This window comes from Notechis scutatus, chromosome 6 (assembly GCF_049901735.1).
Source record: "Notechis scutatus isolate UNSWTSFEM ecotype Mainland chromosome 6, rNotScu1.2, whole genome shotgun sequence".
Classification (NCBI taxonomy): domain Eukaryota; kingdom Metazoa; phylum Chordata; class Lepidosauria; order Squamata; family Elapidae; genus Notechis; species Notechis scutatus.
The window spans coordinates 83,558,719-83,580,133 of record NC_142014.1 but is presented as its reverse complement, the minus strand read 5'-3'; the positions used below and the strand labels follow the sequence as shown (position 1 = coordinate 83,580,133).

Genomic DNA, 21,415 nt, shown 5'->3' with positions numbered 1-21,415 from the left:
CCCTGGAAACACAGACTAAGCTCCGGGGCTGGGTTCGCACAACGCACTAAGCCGCAAAGGCAAACCGTCCTAAAAGTAGCCAAGCTCCGTTCACGGTGAGAATGCCACCGCGAGGTCCTTCCCAGACTCAGGGAAGCGTGTCATGAGAACACTGCCAGGCCGGGATGCCTTCCCCAGGCCGCTCGTCCGCGGGGACTCAGGCTGGCGCGCGCGCTGGGGCCAGGGAGGAGCTGCTGCAAAGCCGGGACACCAAGATTTCATCACTTGGATTCGCGGGGGGGGGTGGCGCCTGCGTCTGCTTCAGACAGGCAGCCCCTTCTTGGGAGGGAGGGTGTCGGTCGCAGAGCTGAGCAACGCCAGGATTTTTGAGCCACAGCCCCCAGCCGGCAAAGGGCGCACGTCCCCCCCATAACTGCGACTGAGCAGCATTTCCCGTCTTTAGGGCTGGAGGGGGCTGGAGTGCCCAGGTGGTCGTGAGTGCTCAAAGCTGGCAGCGTTGCCGGTCTCGGGATGGGCGGAGGGAGGGTCCAGGAGGAATTCTCAGGGGGGGTCCCTGCCTGCCGAGTGTGCTTTTCCTGGACCTGCTGCAAACTCTCTCTCTCTCTCTCACACACACACACACACACACATCCCGTGTGTTGTGACGGGGGCGGGCGGGGACTCAGTGTCCAAGAGGACAGCTCGGGTGAGCCTACTGAGGACTTTGGGGGCCTTCACTTTTCTAGGGGTCAGCCAATTGGGCAGTGGGCTTGGGCCACCCGATGGCTTGGGCTGCTCCAGTCTGCCTCCGACGGGGCCCGGCCAAGCCCTTGCTCGGCCACCAGCCGGATCTAAGCGTTGGTCAGCAGGCGCTGGTCATCCAGTCGCCTGGCGGGGGTCTGCAACCGCTTTTGCCTTCCTGGCTGGGCTGGGCGCGGCGGCTGCCTGGAGTGCCCCCTGCTGCTCCCCGGTTATGTAACGGGGATGAGTCGAGCGCAGCTGGATGGCCACGGGCCCCGGGAGGCGCTGCCTCTGCTTGCCGTTGCCGGCGAGGTGAAGGAACTTGTCCCAACCGTCGGCGGCGGCGGCGGCGGCGGCGGCGGCGGGGCTCATTAAGCGCGCACCACTTCAGAGGGCATCCGGACTGGCAGGGCAGGCCTGCCCTGATTGGACTCCCAAGAGCCGGGCTGGCTGGGAGCGGCCCAGATGCATCGCGGCCCTCAGCCCGGCGCAGGAGGCGAGGGCAAGGCAGGGCAGCCGTTGGTGTGGCCCCTGCTGGGCATAGCCCGGATCTCCCACGCAGCGGCTTTGCCACAAGCCGCCCTCCGCCTCTGCCGCTCCTGGGAAGCGGAGAAACGCCCGTTTCTGCAGGAAAGCGATGCCAGGCTGCTCTCTGCACGCCCCTCGCCTCGACGGGGCTTTGTGGGGAGGAATGAAATCTCGGGCTGGGCGCCTTCTAGGGAAGAGCGGTGTGAAGGCTGGGGATGTAGCCCAGCAGGAAAGTGACCCTCACAGGGTCACCGGAGCACCCAGTCCTGTCGGACAGCCGAACTTTCCCTCCAACAAAGGCGCCTTTTTACTTGCTTTTAGTGCCACGCGTCTCTGGCAAATAATTCAGCCCTGCTTCCTCAGCCAGGCAGCCCACCCGCCGCCTCCTCTGCTCCCCTGCAAGCCCTCCTTGCCCTGGCCTCGGATAGGGCAGGGTTGCCATCCTCCCCCTTCTTCCTCTCTCCCCTCTCGCCTTCCTCCTTCTTGCAGCCCCCTCCCCATCATTGGTCCCCGTTTTCCCCGTGCAGGTCTCAAGGGGAAGATGCGCTCCCCCAGCATTTCTGTTTGGGGGTTTCTGTGGGTCTGGCTGCCCCTCTTCTACAGCCGGTCTGTGAAAATCGACAAGGTGATCGCCGACACTAAAAGCCTCACCAAGACGATCGTTGCCAGGATCCAGGAGCACCAGGTAAGAGGGGCTCCTTGTCAGCCACCGGGACGGTCCCCTCTTGCCAGGTTGGGCTTGCCCGGGATCCCCTGCCTGCCCAGAGACCGCCCTCCCTTCGGCGCCGGTCCCAATGCAGCCCCACTGGCCTCGGAGCCTGCTCGGGAGCCCCTGGGGCGCCTGGGAACGCCACGGAGCCTTTGCACGCTTTACACACCCAGAGACCCAGCAGCTGCTGCTGCTTCTGCCCGCGCCCTCCGAGCTCTTCCTTGTGGAAATGCGGCTGGGCGAGGCCCGAGCACGCCAAGGCCGCCCCATTGCCAGGCAGAACCGTGTGGCTTTCGCGCTGCGGAGCAAAACAGCTCAGCAGGGCCAAGCCCAGCCGGTGTCCTGGGCCGGTTGAGCATCTTCGCCACAAGACGTGGCGGCTGCACAAGAAACCGTTATACCACAACTCGTCTTTCCACACCCACACGGGCGGGGACGGGGTATACGGGAGGGAGGCAGTCACCTAATTAGGTCAGTGCTGGGAATTTTCAATTGCCTCATCGTTGCTCTGAGGATACAGCGGGGAGGAGGAGCCCAGAGGTAGCGCGCCCTGCCCCGTCCCAGGAGGAGAGCTCAAGTAGGCTGGCGGTGCACGCAGGCCGCCCCCCCCCCTCCCCGCCACACCCCCACGGGGCTAAAGGGCCTCTTGGATGGGGCCGGGGTTAAGGCTGTGCTTCCGAAGAAGCAGCCCCCGTCGGCCTGGAGAGGGGTGCGTGTGTCGCGACCTCTTGCCCAGCGCCAGCCTAAAGAGGAGATGTCAGCTCCAGGCAGCGCCATTCAGACCGAGGGGCCTGAAGACCGGAGAAGCTGCCCGGGGGGACGCAGGGGATGTGGGCTGGGCGGTGTTGAGTTCAGGCAGAAGCTCGACAGCCCTTCTCTGGGCGAGCTTTCTCTGCTGGGCCCGTGCCAACTCTCGCGTGCGCAGGCTCCGCTTTGACTCACTGGCCCCTTCCCTGCCCCGCAGTTCCCTCCGCTGAGCCTGAAGATCAACGGCCTGGACTTCATCCCCGGGGAGCTGCCGGTGCAGAGCCTGGAGGCCATGGACGAGGCGCTGGAGCTCTTCCACCAGGTCCTCTCCAACCTGCCCCTGGAGGCCCCCGTCGCCCAGATCTCGCACGACGTGGAGAACCTCCAGAGCCTCTTGCAGCTGCTGGGCTCCCACCTGGGCTGCTCCCCCACAGGCCCGCCCGCTCGGACGCCCTGCAGAACCTGACCGAGCGCCTGGCCGTCTTTCCCTACACCGCGGCGGTGGTGACCCTGGACCGCCTCCAGAAGTGCCTGCAGAGCATCATCAAGCACCTGGACCACGTGCACAACTGCTAGGGAGGGGCCGGGTCTGCCTTGACGAGAGGGGGAGTCCAGCAGGCGGCACCCTTGCAGCAAAACTGGGGGCGGGGGGCGGAGGCTTGACTTGCATTTGGCCCCCAAGTCTGGTTGGCAGATTCTTCCTGCCCCGTTGCTGTGGATTTTCTCGATTGTGGGGGTCGCTTTGTGGGGCAGAGAATTACTTAATATTGATGGTGGTGGGGATGGTGGTGGGCGAGTTTGGGAGTGTAGCAGGGGCCTCCTGCTTCCAACGGAGGAATGTCCGCGGGGGTGCGTCTCCGGTGCAAGGCTTGTTGCCCAGGGGGCCACCCTGGACCTCATCTCAGGCAAGCAGGCAGCTGACGATTATGGGAAGGGAAGCACCTGAACGGAGGTTGGCGGGCAGAACCTCTGGGCAGAACCGGGGCTTGTGGGCCTGGCTGGGCCCGGAGCAAGCAAGCGCAGAGCTCAGAACATCTGTGCTTTGCCGAGGCAGCCCCCAGCCACGCCTGAGCGGGGTAGGTGGTGGGTGGGTGGGGCAGGGCAGGGCAGGGCAGGGCTCCCTGAGATTCCAGGGGGCGGAGCGGGTGGGGTTTACCTCGGTCCACATCCGACTCCCTGGATTGGGTCTCTTCCCAAACAAGGCTTCGGGGCTGGAGCGGCGTTTCCCTCCCCCGCCTCAGAGTGGTGGCTGCATTCCTGGTCCCGGAGATCAAAGGGACGCCTCCCCTCCTCCCTCAAAGACAGACCTGCGTGGGCCCTTTGGCTCTTGGCTCGTTCGCCCTTTGAGTCAACACCAGAACGAGAGGATTTCCCCCATTTCTCCCCGCCAGCTCCTCCTCTTCCGTCCCCAGACTGGCATCGCAACTCTCTTTGGGATGCGGCCAGGACTGAGGACGGAGGATGGGCGGGGGGAGGGGGGGTGGAGCAGGGGAGGCGGTGGCTCAGCCCCTCTTCCTCAGGCCACCTGCAGGCGGCCGAGGGGGAGACCCACCAGACAAGCCGTGTTGAAGAGACCGGCAGGAAAAGGCGCTGGGTTAGCAAAGCGTTGCAACCCGGTCGTGGAAAGCCGAATCCAGAAAACTCGTCCCAGAATCCAGAAGTCCCGGGGATGCGCCTTCAGCCACGGCAAGCAAGGAGACTCCTGGCGAAGGGCCCAGGGCGTTTTTCCAACCATCCGGGGCGCCTTCGCCCTGCGTGCCTCTCAGTAGGCCCAGGAGATTGGAGGGGGGGGGAGTTAATGGCTTTCCCGGCAGCCACTCCGCATCTTTGAAAAGCCTGCTTCACACGGACGGGCAGAGCCCAGGAGACGGGAAGGAGGCCACCCGGGAGGGCGACCCTGAAGTACCAGACCGGCGATGGAGGGTGGGGGTGGGGAGGCTTCGCCGGGACAGCGCGCTGCACACAAAGAGCTCTTCGCGCTGCCGGCCTTGGCTTCTTCGGGGCCTGGGAGCGGCCCGGCTTGCAGGCGCCTCCCGCAGCAGACCGCCGCGGGCGCTTCGTTCCGGGCTGCCCGTGCGCCCACCCGAACGCGAACAGCCGAAGTCCGGCCAGTTGTGGTGCTTAGGGCCGGCGCTTCCCAGCTAGGGAAGAGGGGAGTTATTGGGCGCGGTGGAACGGGCCCCGGGGGGGGAACCCACGGACGAAGCCCTTCCATTCTCCTGCCCCTCCTTGTAAAAAAAAATAGTGGCCTTTTTATTTATTTCCGTTGGTTTATTTTCCACGCTGATGGTTTTCTTTATATACCTGGAAGACTATTTATGTTTTATAAACAAACTTTGTGAATCTCTGTTGCTTCGGTTCCTTGGCTGGGCAGGGAGATGCTTCCCCAAGGAGAGAGGGGGCTTTTTCCGGGGTCCTGGGCAAGGGGCTTGGGCAGATGTGCTGGGAAACCAAAGGACTTTCTCAGCCTTCCAAAAGCTGGTGGGCTTAGTGCCCGGTAGAACTTCCACTCCCACCATTCCCAGCCAGTGCCTGTATCTAGGAGGGAGGGAGGGAGGGAGAGAAAGCCTCCCGCCCTTTCCTAAGAACCTAAGTGGACCTTCCTTCTTGGGGTGGGGGTCATCTTCAGACCCTCCCCTGGCTGCAGGAGCAGAGCCCTTCCCTCCCGCCCCCCCCCCAGAGGCCTCTTTGCAGGACAAATGCCAGGTTTTGCCTTCCAAGGTCAAACTGCCTTTTGCTGATTTTTACTGAGTTTGTTACTCCCTGCATTACAACGAGGGTCTTGGTGACGTTCTGGTGCTACTGGCCACCTCCTTGCACTCCAAGAAGCAGGTGGAGCTTTGGGACTTTTACCTTCCCTGTCCGAACGCTTCACAGGCCAGGCTCCTAGGCCCCCCTTCCAGCCCCGGCCCCATTGGCCGGGACGGGCGTCCATTCCAGCTTGATCAAGGGTGGCTCCCGAGGCTCTTCTCCCTGGCCAAGAGTTTTGGCCCCTGCTCCTGGGCTTTTCCCCTGGATACCATTGCCCTGGGATCCGTCTGTCCTGGCCCTCAATACTCGCTTGTGGGGTCTTCTTCCAAGCTGTCCTTCTCCACAGGATCCCAGGAGGACCCAGTTTTCTATCTACCTGGGCTGCTTCTAATGAGCCTCCTGCTGGTGCCCATGGAAACCCCACAGAAAAAGATGAGAAAGAAAACAAGAAACGGCCTCTTCTCTACCATCCATCCATCCATCCAATGATGGATGGATGGACTGATTCATTCATTCGGTGTATAGGTCACCTGTATGGCCAAGCAACTGTCTCTCTGCATCTGCACCAAAGGGGGCTGGCCCCAGCCCCTCTCTTGCCCCTTTGCCCAGAGGGCTGAGGGAGGGAGCCCATGGGACCGAATTGGCTTTCACCCTGGGCCAAGTCGACACCCCCCACAACCCCCGGCCCCCTCCCCCGTTGGCTTCTTGTGAGGTCAAGTGGAGGTTGTGAAGATGTGAAGCTGAGGTCAGGAAGCCTTGGGACCCCTTGGACCCCTTCAAGTCCAAGCAGCAGGTGGAGAAGGCACGGCAGCTGCTGCCCCAAATTATTCATTGAGACGATGGCGGCGCTGAGGGGAGCCTCCGCAGGTCAGCCTCCGCCCCGGGGTCCCCTCCCAACGGCTTCCAAATTAGTTCTTCTGTCCAGGCTTCCCGGTCAGCGGACAGAAGCCGCCCAGTCTGGCCGGAGCTGAGATTGCAGCCCTTCCTGCCTCCCCGTCGCCCAGGTGGCTTCCATTTTATGACCTGAATTCATAGAAGGTGTTCTTTTAGCTGGGAAACCAGAACATTTGGGGATTTTTTTTAAGAAAAAAAGATCAAGTTTAAAACGTGGCAGATCTTTTGAGGACTCCTTGTGAACCGTGATCCTCTTTCCTTTAATTAAGCCTTCCAGCCCCAGGTGACAGACAGGCGAGCATGGAGCCCCTCTCTTCCTGGCTGCAGCTTTGCCTCCTTCCGTGCCCCCCTTTGGGCTTCCAGGGGGCCGTGTGCCTTGGCAGAGGGCCTACGGAGAGCAGGGCTGGGGGGCTCCCAGCCCCCAGCCCATCAATCCGGCCCCCTCCTCCTCTTCCTCCTCTGTGCTGACTTGGCAAAGAGCAGGGGGCTCAGCCGGAGAGGCGCCTCTGTGCCCCCGGGAGGAGGGGGCTCTCCCCCTTGCAAGGGAAGGCAGGCAGGAAGGCCGGGGGGTGGGCAGACATCCAAGGCAGCCGCACCCACCCTCCCTCGTCCTCCTGTAACCTCCCTGCGTGGCTGGTGGGGGGGAGCCAGCCCCTCTCTTCACGTTGCTGCAAGAGGCCACCTCAGGACAGGTACGCACCTGGGGGGGGGGGAGAACCCCCCGCTGCTCCTGCCTCCCTCCCTCGTGGTGCATAGGCCCCCCACCCTGTGAGGTGTGCGTGCATACGGACAAAGCAAGGTGCTCCAGGCTTTGCAAAACACGCCTAACCTGGACCCAGAATCCACCTATTTTGTGCTTCACACATCACACTAAGCTACACCTCCCCACCAGGAGTGGCTACCCACAGGAGGTGGCTAGGCCAATCTCAGGGCCTTATGGGGTTGGAGCTGCTAGGCTCATCACTGAAATGGTTCAGGATCACTCTGGAGAGAAACCTGGAATTATCATACAATCCCGAGGGTGTGAAGGCCCTGTGAGGTCTTGTCCAACCCTCCACCCAGAGTAGGAATCCTCAAGACACCCCAGACAAACAGCTGTGCAGCCTTTGCTTGGAAACCTTCCGCTGCTCCCTGGGCCCAAAGAGTGTCAGGAAATGCTTTTGAGCTGGGCCCTCTCTGCCAGGGTGGCCCTTGTCTGCCCTCGGAGGCTCTGCAGAAGAACTGGGGCAGCCCTTCGAGGCTGGGAATATTGCCAGGAGAGCTTCCTCTTTGGGAGGTTAAAGATGGGCAGGGTTTAGCTGTGACCTTAGAGGCTCTGCCCTGCCCCAGGCCCAGTTCCTCAGCATCCTTCCACCGGGGGGGATGGGACACCAGGCCTGAACACAGAAGCGCTGGAGGGATCCGAGCCCACAGCCCTCCCTGGGCATCGTTCGTCTCGTGTTGATGCAGCCCAGGACTGCATTGGCTCCTTTGGCAGCTGCAGCACCTGGCTGGCCCACTTGCAACTGGAGGCCTAACAAGGGGCCGAGCCCCCCCGCCCATCTTTCAAGAGTACCTCCAACCTTGTACCTGTCCACCTGCTTTTTCCTACCTACGGGCAGACTCTTATCAGGGGTGGGGTTCAAAGGGGTTTACCACCGGTTTGATGGGCGTGGCTTGGCGGGCGTGCTTTTTCCTGCTCCTCCTGCAATCCTGCACTCTCCCTGGAGCTTCAACAGGCAACGCGCAAAGCAGCTGCGCCTCAAAAGCAGAAATAAAGGCCAGTAGGGGAGCCCCGGCAGGCGGATGGACCCAACTGCAGAGCATCGGAGAAACTCGGAGTGAACCGGTTCTCTGCCAGCTGATCTTCGGCGCTACCGGCACGCCAGAACCAGGCCGAGCTGGTAGAATAGCACCCTTGACTCTTACTTTGGTCACTGTTGAACTGCAGGGTTCCAGCCTTTCAAGATCTTTTGGGATCTCGAGCTGATCTTCTGAGGCCTTGCCGGCCTCCTCCAGCTTTGCCTTGTCTGACCATGTAAGGAGGCCCCCTCCGAGCCCTCGGGTGCCCTCTGCCCACCCGTGCTGCCATCAAAGGCTTGCGCTGCAGGGCGGGCACGGAGGAGGAAGGCCCAAGGCCCCCTCCGAGCCCTGCCTGAATCCCTCCCACTACCTTCCTGGCACACAGCTTGTGCCACAAAGGCCCTCCGAGGCGGTGATCAAAGCCGCAGCTGCCACAGAAGGTCGCCCAGCCTCCCTTCACCTCTGGTGGGGCCCGGTTGGGAGAGGCGCCACGCAAGGGGAGGGCACCCGAGAGTCCTTGGCTGCGTCCCTGGCAGCGTTTGAGCCTCGGCTCCAGGAGCAGCAGAGTTGGGTGCTAGGAGCCCTGCGGGGACCCTCGCATGGGCCACCCTCCCCTGGGCAGGACTCCGCATGGGCCCCCGATGGTGAGCAAGCAGGACCCCTGCAGGCCGGGATGAGACCAGCCAGCTGCCGTTGAGACGCAGTTTGCGTGTCTCCACAGCAACCCAGGTCAGCAGAGGATACGCCGAGTGCAGAGGCAGCACCCAGGCCCTCGCCAAGAGCGCTTTGGCTGGCTGCCGGCCAAGGCAGAGCAGCCGGCGATGGAGGGAGGCCCCTCCCAAGAGGAGGCGGCCTGGGGCTGCCCCGCCTTGGCTGCCTTCCCCAGGTGGATTAGCTGGCGGAGGCCCAGCCAACGGCTCCCTGGCCCCAAGCAGCCACAGCAGCACCACTGGTGACACGGTGCAGAGCAGGGCTGCGTGGGCTCAGGCTGCCGCCCCCTGCACGGAGATGCTTCCACCGCAGCCACTTCCAAGAGCTGCTGAACTCAGAAGTGGGGCCGAATGCTTGGCTGGCTTGGCTTGCTGTCACATCCTTGGGCAGGTGGTGCCCAAGAGCCCAGAAGGAGGGAAGTCAGATGGCCGGGCATGTTGGTGCCCGAGTTTGCCCACAAACCACCCAGCAGGGGGCTGAGGTTTCCGTGCTGCCTAGTGGCAGGGCTGTCGTCCCCCACATTTGCAGCGGCCGGGCAAATATGCCTGGGGAGGGCAGAACCTGGACCCCACCTGGCTCTCTGCTGTTTGGGGTCAGGAAGGACTTGGCCCTGGAAGCCTCCCTGGCAGATGGAGACATTGGCGGCCCAAAGAGGTCAAGGTTAGCTCCCGCAGGAGCTGCCAGTTGGCCTTCAGCCCTTGAACCAGCCCTGGGTGCGGTGCCTCTCTCTCTCTCTCAGATCTGCAGTGACCCAGTTGGCAGGAAGTTCCCTGGCATTCAGGTCGGCCTGTCTCTTCCTAGTGCCACCATCTAGGAACCGCAAATCTGCATGCAAGTCTCGGGCGGCACCTCCCAAGACCTGGCTAAGCAGGACAAACCTGCCAGGGGACTTCCGTGCCTTCAGTTTCCCCGTTCCGGGAGGGGCTTCCAAGGGTTTCCACCAATCCCCCTTTTGGGAAGTCCTGCCCCCACAGCCCCCCACCCCACACCTGGCCTTCCTTCCGTCCGGCCTTCTGCAGTTGTCCCTGCAGGCCAGGCAGCCCCACTTTGGCCGCCCTGCTGGGCGCAGTTCCCTCTCCAAAGGGGCCATTTTCTGCTTCCTTTCTCGGACTTCCTGGGTCTCTGGGTGAGGCCCAGGGCCTCTCTGGCCCACAGCAAGGGGAGCTCTGTGTCCCTTGGGGGCCTAGCAAGACTTCTGCTGTCAGCCCCTTCCCCTGGGCTGCCCAACGGGGAGCCAGCCAAGGAAGGGGCTGCAGGGCCCCCGCTTTTCAGTTGGCAGGTGCTGAACTGCCATCCAGGAAAGTCCCAGGAGGCAGCGACTCAGCCAGGCACCACCCCCACCCCAAAGCTAACGATTCGCCACCGGAGCTTCCTGCCCTGAAGAATTCCGGCCTGAAATCTGGCACTGGGTCACGCCCAGCAACAAGCTCCAAAGAAAATGCTGAAAGCAGAAAGGAGCAGGCCCCGGACCCCCACCCAGGGGAGTCATGCCAGGGACCAGGGACCCCCGTGGCTAGGAGGGGGCGCCTTAGGACCGGCATGTGACCAGGGAGCCACCCCCAGCCTGGGCCTCGTGTGCCTAGCCCTGGCCCAACCGCTGCCTGTCCGAAGCCCTCCAGCCCGTGGAGGGGCGTTGCGGGGGCTCCAGCTAAGTCAGCAACATCCTTGGAGCTGCCCGGCTCCAGATGCCAGGCTCCTCTCACCACCAGTCTGCGGTGGCGGTGGCAGCCAGCCCGCCCATCACCACATGCCCCCTTCCCATGCGCTCTCTCTGGTCTGCATTTGCCTGGCTTCTGCTGCCTCGGGGCCAAAACCAGATGCTTGGCTCTGGATTGGGCTGGTTGGCAGAAGGTCCCGCTTGGTAGAAAGGAACGGAGGTGGCTCTCCTCCTGCTTGGCTCTCCAGGTGGGCTGAGGTCTTCAGAGGGGTCAGCTCCCCCCAGAAGCCTCGCACAGGAGCCACCGCCTCCTCTCGGGCAGCTCCTGGGACCAGCCTGCTTCCCTGCTCCTGGGCATCCAGCCTTGGGTGGCAGGAATACCCAGCAGCGTGGCAGGCAGGCAGGCAGTTGTGGGGAAAGGAAGGGCCACTTGCCCGAGGAGGTGTGGGGCAGGCAGTGGGAGGCCCTGGGGAAGGGGGCAGTCAGGTCATGGGGCTGGCTCTACCCTCATTTCCCTGGCGCCGGGAAGGGGGGGGCAGACAAGCCAGGCCCCAGCTTTGCCTGATGAAGACCAGCCGCCTGCAACAGAAGGGCTTCCAGCAGGCAGGGGGCCAGACCCACACGCGCCTCGGCGCAGACTTCCAGCATCCAGGACATCTGCAAAGGATGAGGGCGCTCCCGGTGCCAGCCCTCCCCCGGCTTCTGGTCCCACCAAAAAGCCGCCTTCTAGGTAAGGGGCTTCCCTGGGGGGCCCTCCGAGCCTGGAAGGCCAGCGCAGAGGAGGCAGGGCAAGGGGGGGGGTGGACTGAAGGAGGGCCTAGGTGAAGAGTGGGGGAGCCAGGAGGGCCCCCCAAAAGGCCAGAAAGTGCTTCCGGGGTGCAGGAAAGAGCCACAAGGATGATGTCACCCTGCAAAGGTCCATGAGATACGCCCCCAAGCCTCCCCCCACCAGAACAGGCCAAGGGGGCCAAAGAGGAGCACACGCAGCTGAACCTCTGGACTGGGGCAGGGAGTGGAGGTGACCCTCGCACCCCTTCAGGCCACTGGCTCCAGCGATGGAAAGCCACCCCCAAAACTGTTGGGGGCTGCCTGTGAGCTCATCTGTCGACAGTTTCCCAGAACTCTTTCCCTCGGGGCCCAGCTGCGATTCCTGCTCCTGGGAGGATCTTAGGCGACTCATTGGCATTTTGCAAGACTTGGCTTGGCCACCCGGGAGGCAGCCGGGCCAAAGCAGAGCCCGTCTGCCCCCCCCCGCCCCCGTTGGCTGGCTGGGAGCATGGGGGTGGGCTGAGGGATGACCCCCCCCCCATAGGGCTGCCCTCGTGGCCGATGCCCAGAGCAGCCTGGAGCAGAGCCAGACCCCAGAGCAGCCCAGGACGGCCGCAGGGCCAGCAGCCCACCTGCCTTGGCCTTCCCAGCCGAGGAGGGGTCTGGGGCTGGGCGAGGCAGCGTCTCGGGGAGGAGCTTCGGGTCCCAGGCCTTCTGAGGACAGGCAGCTAGAGGGGCTCCCTCCAAGGGCGGCTCTCTCCCCCAGGGCTCCGAGGCTTCAAACCCCTCACTTAGCCACTGGAAAAAGTGGCTTCGGACCGTTTCCCACAGTTACAGCCGTTGCATCACATGGGAATCAAAATTCAGCTGGCACCTGATTCGTATTTATGACGGCTGCCACGTCTCGGGGTCATGGGATCCTTTTTGGGGACCTTCTCACAAGCAGAGTCAGCTAGGGAAACCAGATCTGCTTAAGGACGGAACCCGAGAGGCCTGGATCCCGTCACATGCCGACCCAACAGCTGCGTTGCTAAAAGCTACCCAGCCCCCCTTTTGCTCCGGATGGGATCCTCCACTCGAGACGCGTTTGGGAAACTGGGTTGTGGAGGGGGGGGGGGTCCCATTAAACCGAATGAGATGGTCCACGGGGAGCAGGTGGGTAAAGCCCCCCCCCCAAAGGAATCCAACACCCCATTACAGCACCCAGTTTTGACCCCCTATAAAGAGGAGGTTGAGGCTCTGGAAAGTGTGTGTCGAGGAGTGCAACTGAGGATGAGGAGGGGCCTGGAGGCTCAAACAGGCGGTGAACGGAATTGCAGGAACTGGGCCGGGCTGGTCCAAGGGGAGGCAGGGCTGCAATCGGTGGGGAGGAGGCCCCCGAGAGGAGCTTTCTGAGAGGAGGCTGGACAGCCACTCCCTGGAATGGCAGAGGGTCTCCTGCTTGGGCAGGGGGCTGGACTAGAAGACCCCCAAGGTCCCCTCCAACTCTGTTTTCCTGCTGAGAGCTTCAAATTGGCGACCCCAGGTGGACTTGGTGGGCTCCTCTCTGGCGCACTGTGGCCAAACGCCTGGACCAGGCTCAAAAAGCCCCCAGCCTCTTGAGCAGGAGGAGAGCTCTGCAGCCCCCCCCCCCCCCCCAAAGAGAGATCCTGTGATCCAGGCCCAGGAACCACAATGCCGAGAAAGTCATTTATTCCAAGATGCCAAGGAAGCGATGGGGCTCCATCCCCGGAGCCTCCCTCCTCCCAGCCGCAGCCGCAGCCCTCCTCCTGCGCACCTCCTGCCAGGCTGCGTTGCCGGGACACCCTTTGGCACCCTTGGGGCCGAGCGCCCCTCCTCACGGCCTGCATGGCCTGGCCCAGCCCACCCGGCTGCCTTGCTCCGCCAGAGGCCCAAGGCCAGCAGAGACCCCAGCACCGCTAGGGCCCCGGGGGTGGGCTCTCCACCCTGCCTGCCTGCCCTCCGTGTCCTGCGTCCTGCCCGCCCACACAGTGCGGGGGAACCGGGCCCTGGGTGAGCCTCCTCCTCCTCCTCTCCCGGGGTGGGGGCTCTCTTCCCTGGGGAGGGGTGACTCAGTCCTCGAACCACTTGCTCCTCTTGAGCTGCCGGGCGGCCTTGCCAGCGCCCAGAATCCGCTGCTTGTACCGCTCCACCAGCTGCTCGAAGTGAACCTCCGCCCGGCCGTGTCCAGCCTGCTTCTTTGGGGGCCCTGTGGACAAGGACAGGGGGTGTGCGTGTCAGGCTCAGAGGCCCTGGGGGAGGGGGGCACAGAGGCAGGTGGGCTCTGCGTGGGAGGAGACCCCACCCACTCACCTGGGGGAGCTCCAGGCGCCTTCCGCTCTCTGGGCCCAGCCTTCTTCCTCCTCCTCCCCCGCTCGGGAGGGGCCCCCTGCGCTTTGCCCTTGTCACGATTCCTGCCGGGAGAAACCCCCCTCAGTCCAGGGAGCAGCCGCGGGCGTTTTCTCCCACCCAGCTTGCAGAGGAGGACTTCCTCCGGCCATGCCAGGGACCCCGGAGCCCCCTCAGTGGCTGCCTTTACCTGATCTTGGGCCCCCGGTGGGAGGGGAGGGCCAGGACCCTCCGCCGCTTCGTGCCGTCCGGCAGCTCCACCGTCTCCTGCTCCTGCCGGGTCTGGAAGCCTGACCAGGAGGCGGCTCCTTCAGTGGCCTTGGGGCTTGGCCAGGGCCCAGGCCGCTTCCTTCTCTTCTGTCCACGGGGCTCTGGGGGAGCCTGAGGGCCGCTGGGACCCCCAGCCTTCCCTTGGGACCCCAGGGCCTTCTTCAAGCCCTTGGGGGGCTTCTGAGGGGCCCCTGGCTGGCCAGGGCCGGGCGATGGCGCCTGACTGGCTGGCCCGGCGGCTGCCTGCTTCTGCCTCAGCTTTTGCTGCACGAGGGAGAGAAGACGGGTCACCTGGGGCCTCCCTCCCCTCCCCCCTCCCCCTCCTGGCCAGTCTCCAGCTGGGGTGATGCAGCCGGAGCCCCTTGGTCGGGGGCTGCCCCCCATGGGCCCCTAGGGGCACTCCAGGGGCCAGGCCCCTGCCCGGGGGGATGATCTCAGGGGGCCCCTACCAGGCTGCGTTCCGCACGCTGCTCCTTCAGCCTCAGCTTCCGCCCGTCCTCCAGGGAGAACTCCACAATGGGCCGCTGGGGAGAGAAACAGCCCCGTCTTGGACAGCCCTCCAAGCGCCCTCCTGCCCACAGGGCGGCCCCCCCTCCCCTGCCCGGGTCCTTCCGCGGGTGGGCAGAAACTCCCCGGCCCAGTCACCTCTGCAGGTGGCCCAGCCCAAGCCTTGGGATGCCCAGGCGGGTGGGGGAGCCTCCGGGAGGGAGGGGCGGGAGGAGACTCACCTTCTGGTCCCCAAAGAGCCGGGGGTTGTTGTTGACCTGGCGCAGGGCAAGCAGGGCGTGCTGGGGCTGCTGGAACTCCACGAAGGCGTAGCCCAGGGACTGGCCCCGCCCCTTCAGCTCCCGCATCACCCGGCACTGGGGGCGGGAGGAAGCGGCCAGTCACTCGCTGGGGGCGGACCAGTTCCCCCACCAAAGGTCGAAGGCTCACCCGCGGCACACGAAGGAGCAGGGAAGGGCCCTCTTCGCTATCCGCCTGAAGCCTCGGACCCCAGGCGACCCCAAGGAGCCTCCAGGATTGGGGTTGCAGCAAGACCCCCTCCAGCCCCCCACCCCCAGGGAGGCTCTGGAACCGGGAACTGCAGCTGCTCCTGAGGACGAGGTGCCTCCAGAAACGCTGGGCTCAGAAATGCGCCCCCGTCTCCTGCCCCCTCTTGCCCCGCAGGTGTGGAGAAGAGCCAAGGGGGGAGAGGAGCAGCGACCACCCTCCCTCCCTCCGGCTGAGCCCCGACTTCCTGGGCTCCGGGAGCAGCGCTGGGGACCCGCAGCTCTTGCCCAGCTCCCCGGGAGGAGGGCGCCTGGAGAGAGGCCCGGTCCTGGCCGCTCACCTCCTTGACGACGGCGCCTGGCGCGCCACCCACCGCCTGCAGCATGACCTTCCGCAGAGCGGCGCCATCCAGGCTCTTGGGCAGGTTATGGACGCAGAGCCTCGTCTGGGAGACAAAGACGTTCTGGTCCTTCAGCTTCTGGCGCTTCAGTTCCTCGAACTGGAGGGGAGACCCCGTCAGAGCTCAGCCCACCCAGCGCATCCTCCCTGGCCCGGCCCCCTCCGCCTGCCTGGCCGGAAGAAGGGGCCTTACGGGGGCAATGGGGGAAGGAAGCCCCCGGTGCCAGAGGCAGGGAACTCTCACCTGTCCTAAACTGCCCCCTTTCTGACTCCCGTCCCGTCCCCAGGGGGCCGAGAAGAAGCCCCCTCCCTCCCTCCCTCCCACATCCAGGCATCAGACGGCACCGGCCACCCTGTCCAACCCTCTGACCAACTGCCCTGCAGCCCTTCTCCATCCCTGCTCTCCAGGGCCGGCCCCTGGGGGCAGAGCCCCTCCTTCCTGGGCACCTCGGGAGGCTGCCCAGGGCCCTCCACAGCCCCAGCCCCAGGCGTGGCTCATGCTCCCCACCCAACCAGTGCAGGGGGGCACTCACCCGGCCCTTTTGGCCATGTCAGCAGCACTGACCCCCTCTGCCGCTTTCGTGCCAGCCCGGATCACTGCAAGAGGAGGAAAGGGGGTGAGGAGGGCCAGGCGCCCTCTCGCTTCTCCTCCCGGGCCGGGCTGGGCCCAGGAGCCCCGGGGTGGGGGGGGCAAGGACCTACTCACAGCCTTCCCGGGCCAGGTAGAGGTTGCGGGTGCCGGTGGGCTTGGGGCTCTTTGGCCTCGCAGCCGCTGGGCCTCCTCACGGCTGACAGCCAGGTCCACCCGGAGACGGCGGCCCCCAGGTGAAGCCCCCGATCCTTGCAGGGAGAAAAACAAGGTGAGAGGGGAGCATCCCCTGAAGGGGCTCCTGTGAGCTCAAAGGGCAGCCCCCCCCATCACCCCACGCGTCCTGCTCTCACCTCCCTCTCCTCCTGCGCCACCTGGAGACATTTCTGGGCAGCTTCCTGGGTGGCGAACTGGGCGAAGGCGCAGCCTGAGGAGGGCAAAGGGGGGTTGGAGGAAAGCAGGCAAGCAAGGAGGGGGCTTCTGAACCGCCCTCGGCAGGAGGAGCGGGGACAAGGAGAAGATCCATCTCGGCCCTTAGCTCCCCCCGTCTCCCACAGGGAATGGGGAACCAAAGGGGGGGCAGGGGGCTTCCCCGTGGCCAAGCGAGGGCGCCCGACTTCTCACTCACCTTTGGAGTGCTCAGTGTCGGGGTGCAACACAAGCCGGACGTATTTCAGGTCCCCAAACTGCTCCAGCAGCTCCCCAGGTCTTCCTCTTCCGTGTCGAAGGACAGGTTCCTGGAGGGGGGGCAGCAGAGACGGCTCCTTCCACACGTGTCCTGCCCCCCGCCCCTCCCCCCCAGGGCAGCTAGAGGGAGGGGGGCGCCAAGTCTGCCTGGCGGGGGGCAGGGGCTGCAGGCCGGGGGACTCTCCCTGGACAGAAGCCCCCCAGCCTCCCCCAGACCCACCTGAGGAAGACAGTCCGGCCCTCTGCCACATCCGAGGAGCACTGCTTCTGCTTTGGGGGAGGGTCTTCTCCTGGGGGGAAGTCAGTGGAGGAGACAGGAGGCCCAACAAGCAAGTGAGCCAGAGAAATGGGCACCAACCCCCTCCCCCGGGAGTCTCCGCAGAGGCCTGGCTGCCCCTCCCCCAGCACCTGGGCTGCACTCAAGGTGGCCCCTGGGAGCCCGGGGGGTAGAGAACGAAAGGAAGCCCCAGCCAGGGTGGGATCCCTGGGAAGGACCCCCGTTACCCTTCGGGCAACACAGGGAATCCTTCACTTACAAGCATTCGTTTAGTGACCATTCAAAGTTACAACGGCACTGGAAAAGAATGACTTCCGAGCCATTTTTCTCTCTTGTGAAGGGTCGCAAAATAGGGCAAAACTCATTTAACAAACGTCCTGTTTAACAACGGAAATGTCGGGCTCCCCTGTGGTCATAAGTCGAGGACCCTCTGTGCAGGGTCTTCTGCTGCTGCTGCTCCAGGTATTGGCTGATTCTACGGGTGCAGGCCCTCCTCATCCCCCCACGTCCCCCCCGGAAGCACCTGGACCCACCAACCTGCTCCTTCTTCTTCCTCTTCCTCCTCCACGCTCTCCTCCCCCTCCTCCTCCGAACTCCCGGCCTCGCTGGGTTCCTCCTCCTGCTCTTCGTCTTGGCTCTCCCCGGGGGGACTTGGAAGCCTGGGGTCCCTGCCAGGAGGAGAAGAGAGCGTTTGGGGGGGGGGCACCTGCTGGCTTTGGGCGGGGAGAGGAAGCGGCAGAGCTCTGCAACTGCCCACCGCCCCCCTTGGGAAGGCAGCCCCGGCTGACCACCAGCGCTGCCGCTTCTGCCACCAGCGTGGCCACCCCCCAGGCTCCCTGCGGCTCACCTGCTCGGCCTCCCTGGCCCAGAAGCCTCCAGTCTCCCTTGCGTCCCTTCACTCCCACCCGCACTGCCCGGCTGGCCTTTCTTCTTCTCTGGGGACGGACAAAGAACGTGAGGAGACAGTCTGGCCCTCGTGTCAAATCAGAACGGGGCTTATTGGGTCACCGCAACGTGTGTGAAGCCTCTCCAAAATCTGGCTGCAAAATAGCCCCGGAAAGAAGGCGAAGAGCTGAGGAGCAGAACAGATTTCTGCCCCCACTCAAGCCTCCACCCCCCACCCCGATTCACACGAGACGGCCACTCACCAGCGGGACGCCGCCTTCTGCCTGTGCAGCCTGGAACTTCTCCCGGGCCACAGCCCAATCCACAGCCACGGGGCGCTCTGCAGAGAGAGTAAGGGGAGCGCTGAGGCTGCCTGGGAGTGGGGCTAAGGCAGGGCAGAGGCTTCCATCGCCCGAGCCCGCCCCTTGCCTGCTTTCAAAAACCCGACAGGCCTCCCGGCCACCTTAAGGGCTGCCCTGCTTAGCTGCCAAGCCTCAGCCAGATGGCAGGTGCCGCTGCAGTGGCGAAAACAGACCTAGTGGAGACCCCTGCCCTCTTTCCCCACGTGGCCAGGGTTACCGCCGTCTCCCCTCTTTGCCCCCTCCCTGCACCAGACAAAGCCCACTGAAAGTCCGCTTAGACCAAAAAGCCTCCTCGCTGCACGGCCCAAGGGAAATGGCAACCTAGACAAACCCCAGCTTTCCCTCCTCAATCGGGATGTGCCCCCCAAATCTGGCCTAACCTTAGAACTTGCTCAAGGACAGGAGCCGCCCAGCTTCCCCAGGAATCCTCCCTGCAGCCCTCAGCTTCTGTTAAAACCCTGGCTTCCCCCTGGATTTGAGGCTCCTCCTTCCCACGAAGCACCATGGCCCCCGCTCAGTTTCCTTCTATTCAGAACCCCTCCCTGCTGCTGACCCGCGGCCTGCATGGAAGTGAAGACGGTGTGCGAAGGGAGAGGGGAAATTCTCCCCCCAGGCTGGTATCCACTGAGCCGCAGCCGCCCCGGCCCCTCTCTGGGAGGCCCTCAGCACGAGGGACAGACTCCCACCCGAACCCTGAACCGCTGCAGGGACTCACCTTTGATCTCCTTCATGTTCATCCCCTTCAGGGCTTTTCCTGCTTCCAGGACATTCCGGAACTGCACGAAGGCAAAACCGCGCAGCTTTCCATCTGGAAGGCAAAGATCAGGGCCAGAAGCCCCCTCACACATCCACCCCTTCCCTGCATCCCAGGAACTGCAGCTTCCGCCCGGCAAAGGGATGGGGGCAAAGCAGCCCCTCACCCAGAGCAGGGAGTCTCCTGGGTTCACCCACTGGTGTCTAAACACAGACCTCTCATATATTTTGTTGCGATTTACCAGCCTAGGTGAAACGTTAACGTATTAAAGGTAGCCCACGTACCCTGAGCCATGAGGCCAAACAAAGGAGAGAGAGAAAGAGAGAGAGCCTTCACCGGGACAGGCAGGAGAGAGGCGCCATGAAGGAGGCGAGGGGAGCGCATGGCTCAGGCTCCTCTTGTCCCTCCAGAGCACCAGGACGGCCTCCCGCCCTCCGGCTTTCCCTGCCCACCTACCAGGCTTCCTGGGCAGGGAGGCTTCCAGGACTGTCCCGAAGGGAGCGAAGGCGCTCTTCAGGTCGTCTTCCGTGCACTGGGAAGGAGAACCGAGAAGCCAAAGGGATTCAGGGGCGAAGAGCGCAGGGATCCGGGGGGACCAATGAGCCCCCTCCCCATTTGGGGGGGGCGTTCCAAACCCGGGCAGGGCAGCCGCAGCCTCCTCCCTACCTTGAAGCTGACGTTGCGGACGATCAGCCGGGCCTTTTGGGGGATCCGGGCCTTGGGGGCTCCTGCGGTTTCCGGGGGCCTCGGGGGCGCCTCCTCTGGGGAAGGAAGGGAGAAAGGCGGCGCCGGGTGGGTGAGGGGAGGCGGCCCGGGGAGACCCCCAAAGCCGCACCAGGGCTCCGCAGCCTCCCGGGACCCGAGCCCCCCCCCCGCCGCCGCTCACCTGCGCCGCCGCCGCCGCCTCCGCCCGCCCTCCGCCTCTTGGGCCGCGCCAGCGCCAGGCTGACCCGGCGGCCGTCGAAGGCGCGGATCTCGCGCAAGGCCCGCTGCGCGTCCTCCGGCAGGGAGAAGCTGACGAAGCCCAGCCCGGTGCACGCCTCGCCGCCTGCAACGACAGCCCGCCCCGTCAGGCGCCGGACCCGGAGGAACCTCCCCGCCCGTCCTCCCCTTCCCCCCGCTCACCGGGCGCCGTCACGGCCACCGCCCGCCGCACCGGCCCCGCCTGCCCGAACTCCTGCTCCAGGTCGGCGGCGCGGGCCGAGGGGGCAGCCCCGCACCAGCACCGTCCGCCCCATCCCGCCGCCGGGAACACACGCGCGCGGCCCGAGCACCGCCATCTTGCGCCTCCCGGAAACGGAAGGCGGGCCGGCCGGAAGCGACGGCGCCCCCGCCAGGCGCGGCGGGGAAGAGCGTCCCCGCCCGGTGGCGCGAGTGCGCATGCCCGGGTCGGGCGGGGCTTTCCTCCCCTGCCGACCGCTGGTTTGCGGAAGGCTTCGAAACAGGCAGCCGAGGGGGCGGGGCTCCGTGACCGGCCCGAGGAGCGTGGGGGGGCTGTCCTACTGCGATTTTGCCCCGCCCCCGGGTCTCCCCGGTCTGCCCGCCCAGCCCAGTCCGGGGTTCAAGTGGGGGATGGCAGAGGCCGCGTCCCTTCCCCGCTGGGCTTGCTCCGCCTCCAGCCCGGCTTCCTCTGCCTCCCCGCAGGTGGGAAATGGGGGGGCAGCCAAGAGGCACGGGGGGTGGTGGCTGGGGGGGAGGCTCTCGCGGGCCCCGCTGCAAAAACAGCATTTTTGTCGCACCCTCGGCCGGGACCGACTCCAAGCGGCCCTCTCCTTTGGCTTCAGCTCCTTTATTTGCTACCTTGTCCTCTTGGTGGAGGGGGACACTGTGTGTGTGTGTGTGTGTGTGTTTTGGAAGGGTCCTCGGAGGTCATCTAGTCCAACCCTCTGCCGGTACAAGGATCCTCAGAGCACACCAGACAAAAGATTGTGGGTCTGAGCCCTCAGGGCCAAGGAGGAGCCTCCAGAGTCAAGGAATTCTCCCTGATTTTGAGCCGGGGTCTCCATCTGCTGGGGACGGGGGGGGGGGTATTGTCCTTCCCTCCAGGGTCACCCCACAGGAGGGATGGAGGGCATAAACATTGAATAAATAAAACTCCCCAGGGCAGCCCTTCAAGGCTGGGAAGACCGCTGGGAGGCCTTCCTCTTCCGGAGGCTAAAGATGCTCAGGTCTTCGTTGGGTCTTCTGTTTCCAAGACCCTCCCCATCTTCTTTGCCTCAGGTCCAGTCCCTCGCCGCCCTCCTACTGTGGGGACCAGAACCGGCCAAGGTATTCCAGGGCTAGTCTGCCCAGGGCAGTGTGGAGCACGCGTCCCCCCTTCCCGTGATCTCCCAATTTGGCCTCTGTTGCTGCAGCCCAAGATCGCCCATGAGCTGCTTCGGCAGCTGCAGCCTCGCACGGCTGGCTCGTGCCGGGGTGGGGGTGGGTGGGGGGGTGGAGGGTTGGCTGCTCTCCTCCAACCCTTCCTCCTCTACCGGTGGGCAGCTGTAGTTGCTACATCCCTTTTGCTGTAGGAATGCCCGATTTTTAAAAGAATTGGAACCTGGCATTTTTTTGGGGGGAATCCCCCAGTCTATCCCCCTT

The 21,415-nt window shown here is 64.6% G+C and overlaps 2 protein-coding genes across 2 annotated transcripts; one reads left to right on the top strand and one right to left on the bottom strand.

Annotated features, from left to right (window-relative positions):
- Positions 1-1,789: 1,789 nt before the first annotated feature.
- On the top strand, positions 1,790-3,281 carry LEP (leptin). The gene is given in 3 exon segments (XM_026687884.2): positions 1,790-1,933; positions 2,922-3,129; positions 3,132-3,281. Coding segments are annotated over 3 exon segments (501 nt in total). The 3' UTR covers position 3,281.
- Positions 3,282-12,948: 9,667 nt separating this feature from the next.
- RBM28 (RNA binding motif protein 28) lies at positions 12,949-20,085 on the bottom strand. Its single transcript, XM_087969039.1, is given in 23 exon segments — positions 12,949-13,476; positions 13,581-13,681; positions 13,807-14,150; positions 14,336-14,410; positions 14,615-14,749; positions 15,220-15,378; positions 15,808-15,875; positions 15,985-16,038; positions 16,041-16,103; positions 16,106-16,118; positions 16,221-16,294; positions 16,496-16,570; positions 16,573-16,604; positions 16,775-16,844; positions 17,369-17,499; positions 17,679-17,766; positions 17,976-18,056; positions 18,794-18,886; positions 19,289-19,364; positions 19,499-19,593; positions 19,731-19,880; positions 19,958-20,043; positions 20,045-20,085. Coding segments are annotated over 23 exon segments (2,226 nt in total). The 5' UTR covers positions 20,071-20,085; the 3' UTR covers positions 12,949-13,339.
- Between the last annotated feature and the right edge of the window lie 1,330 nt (positions 20,086-21,415).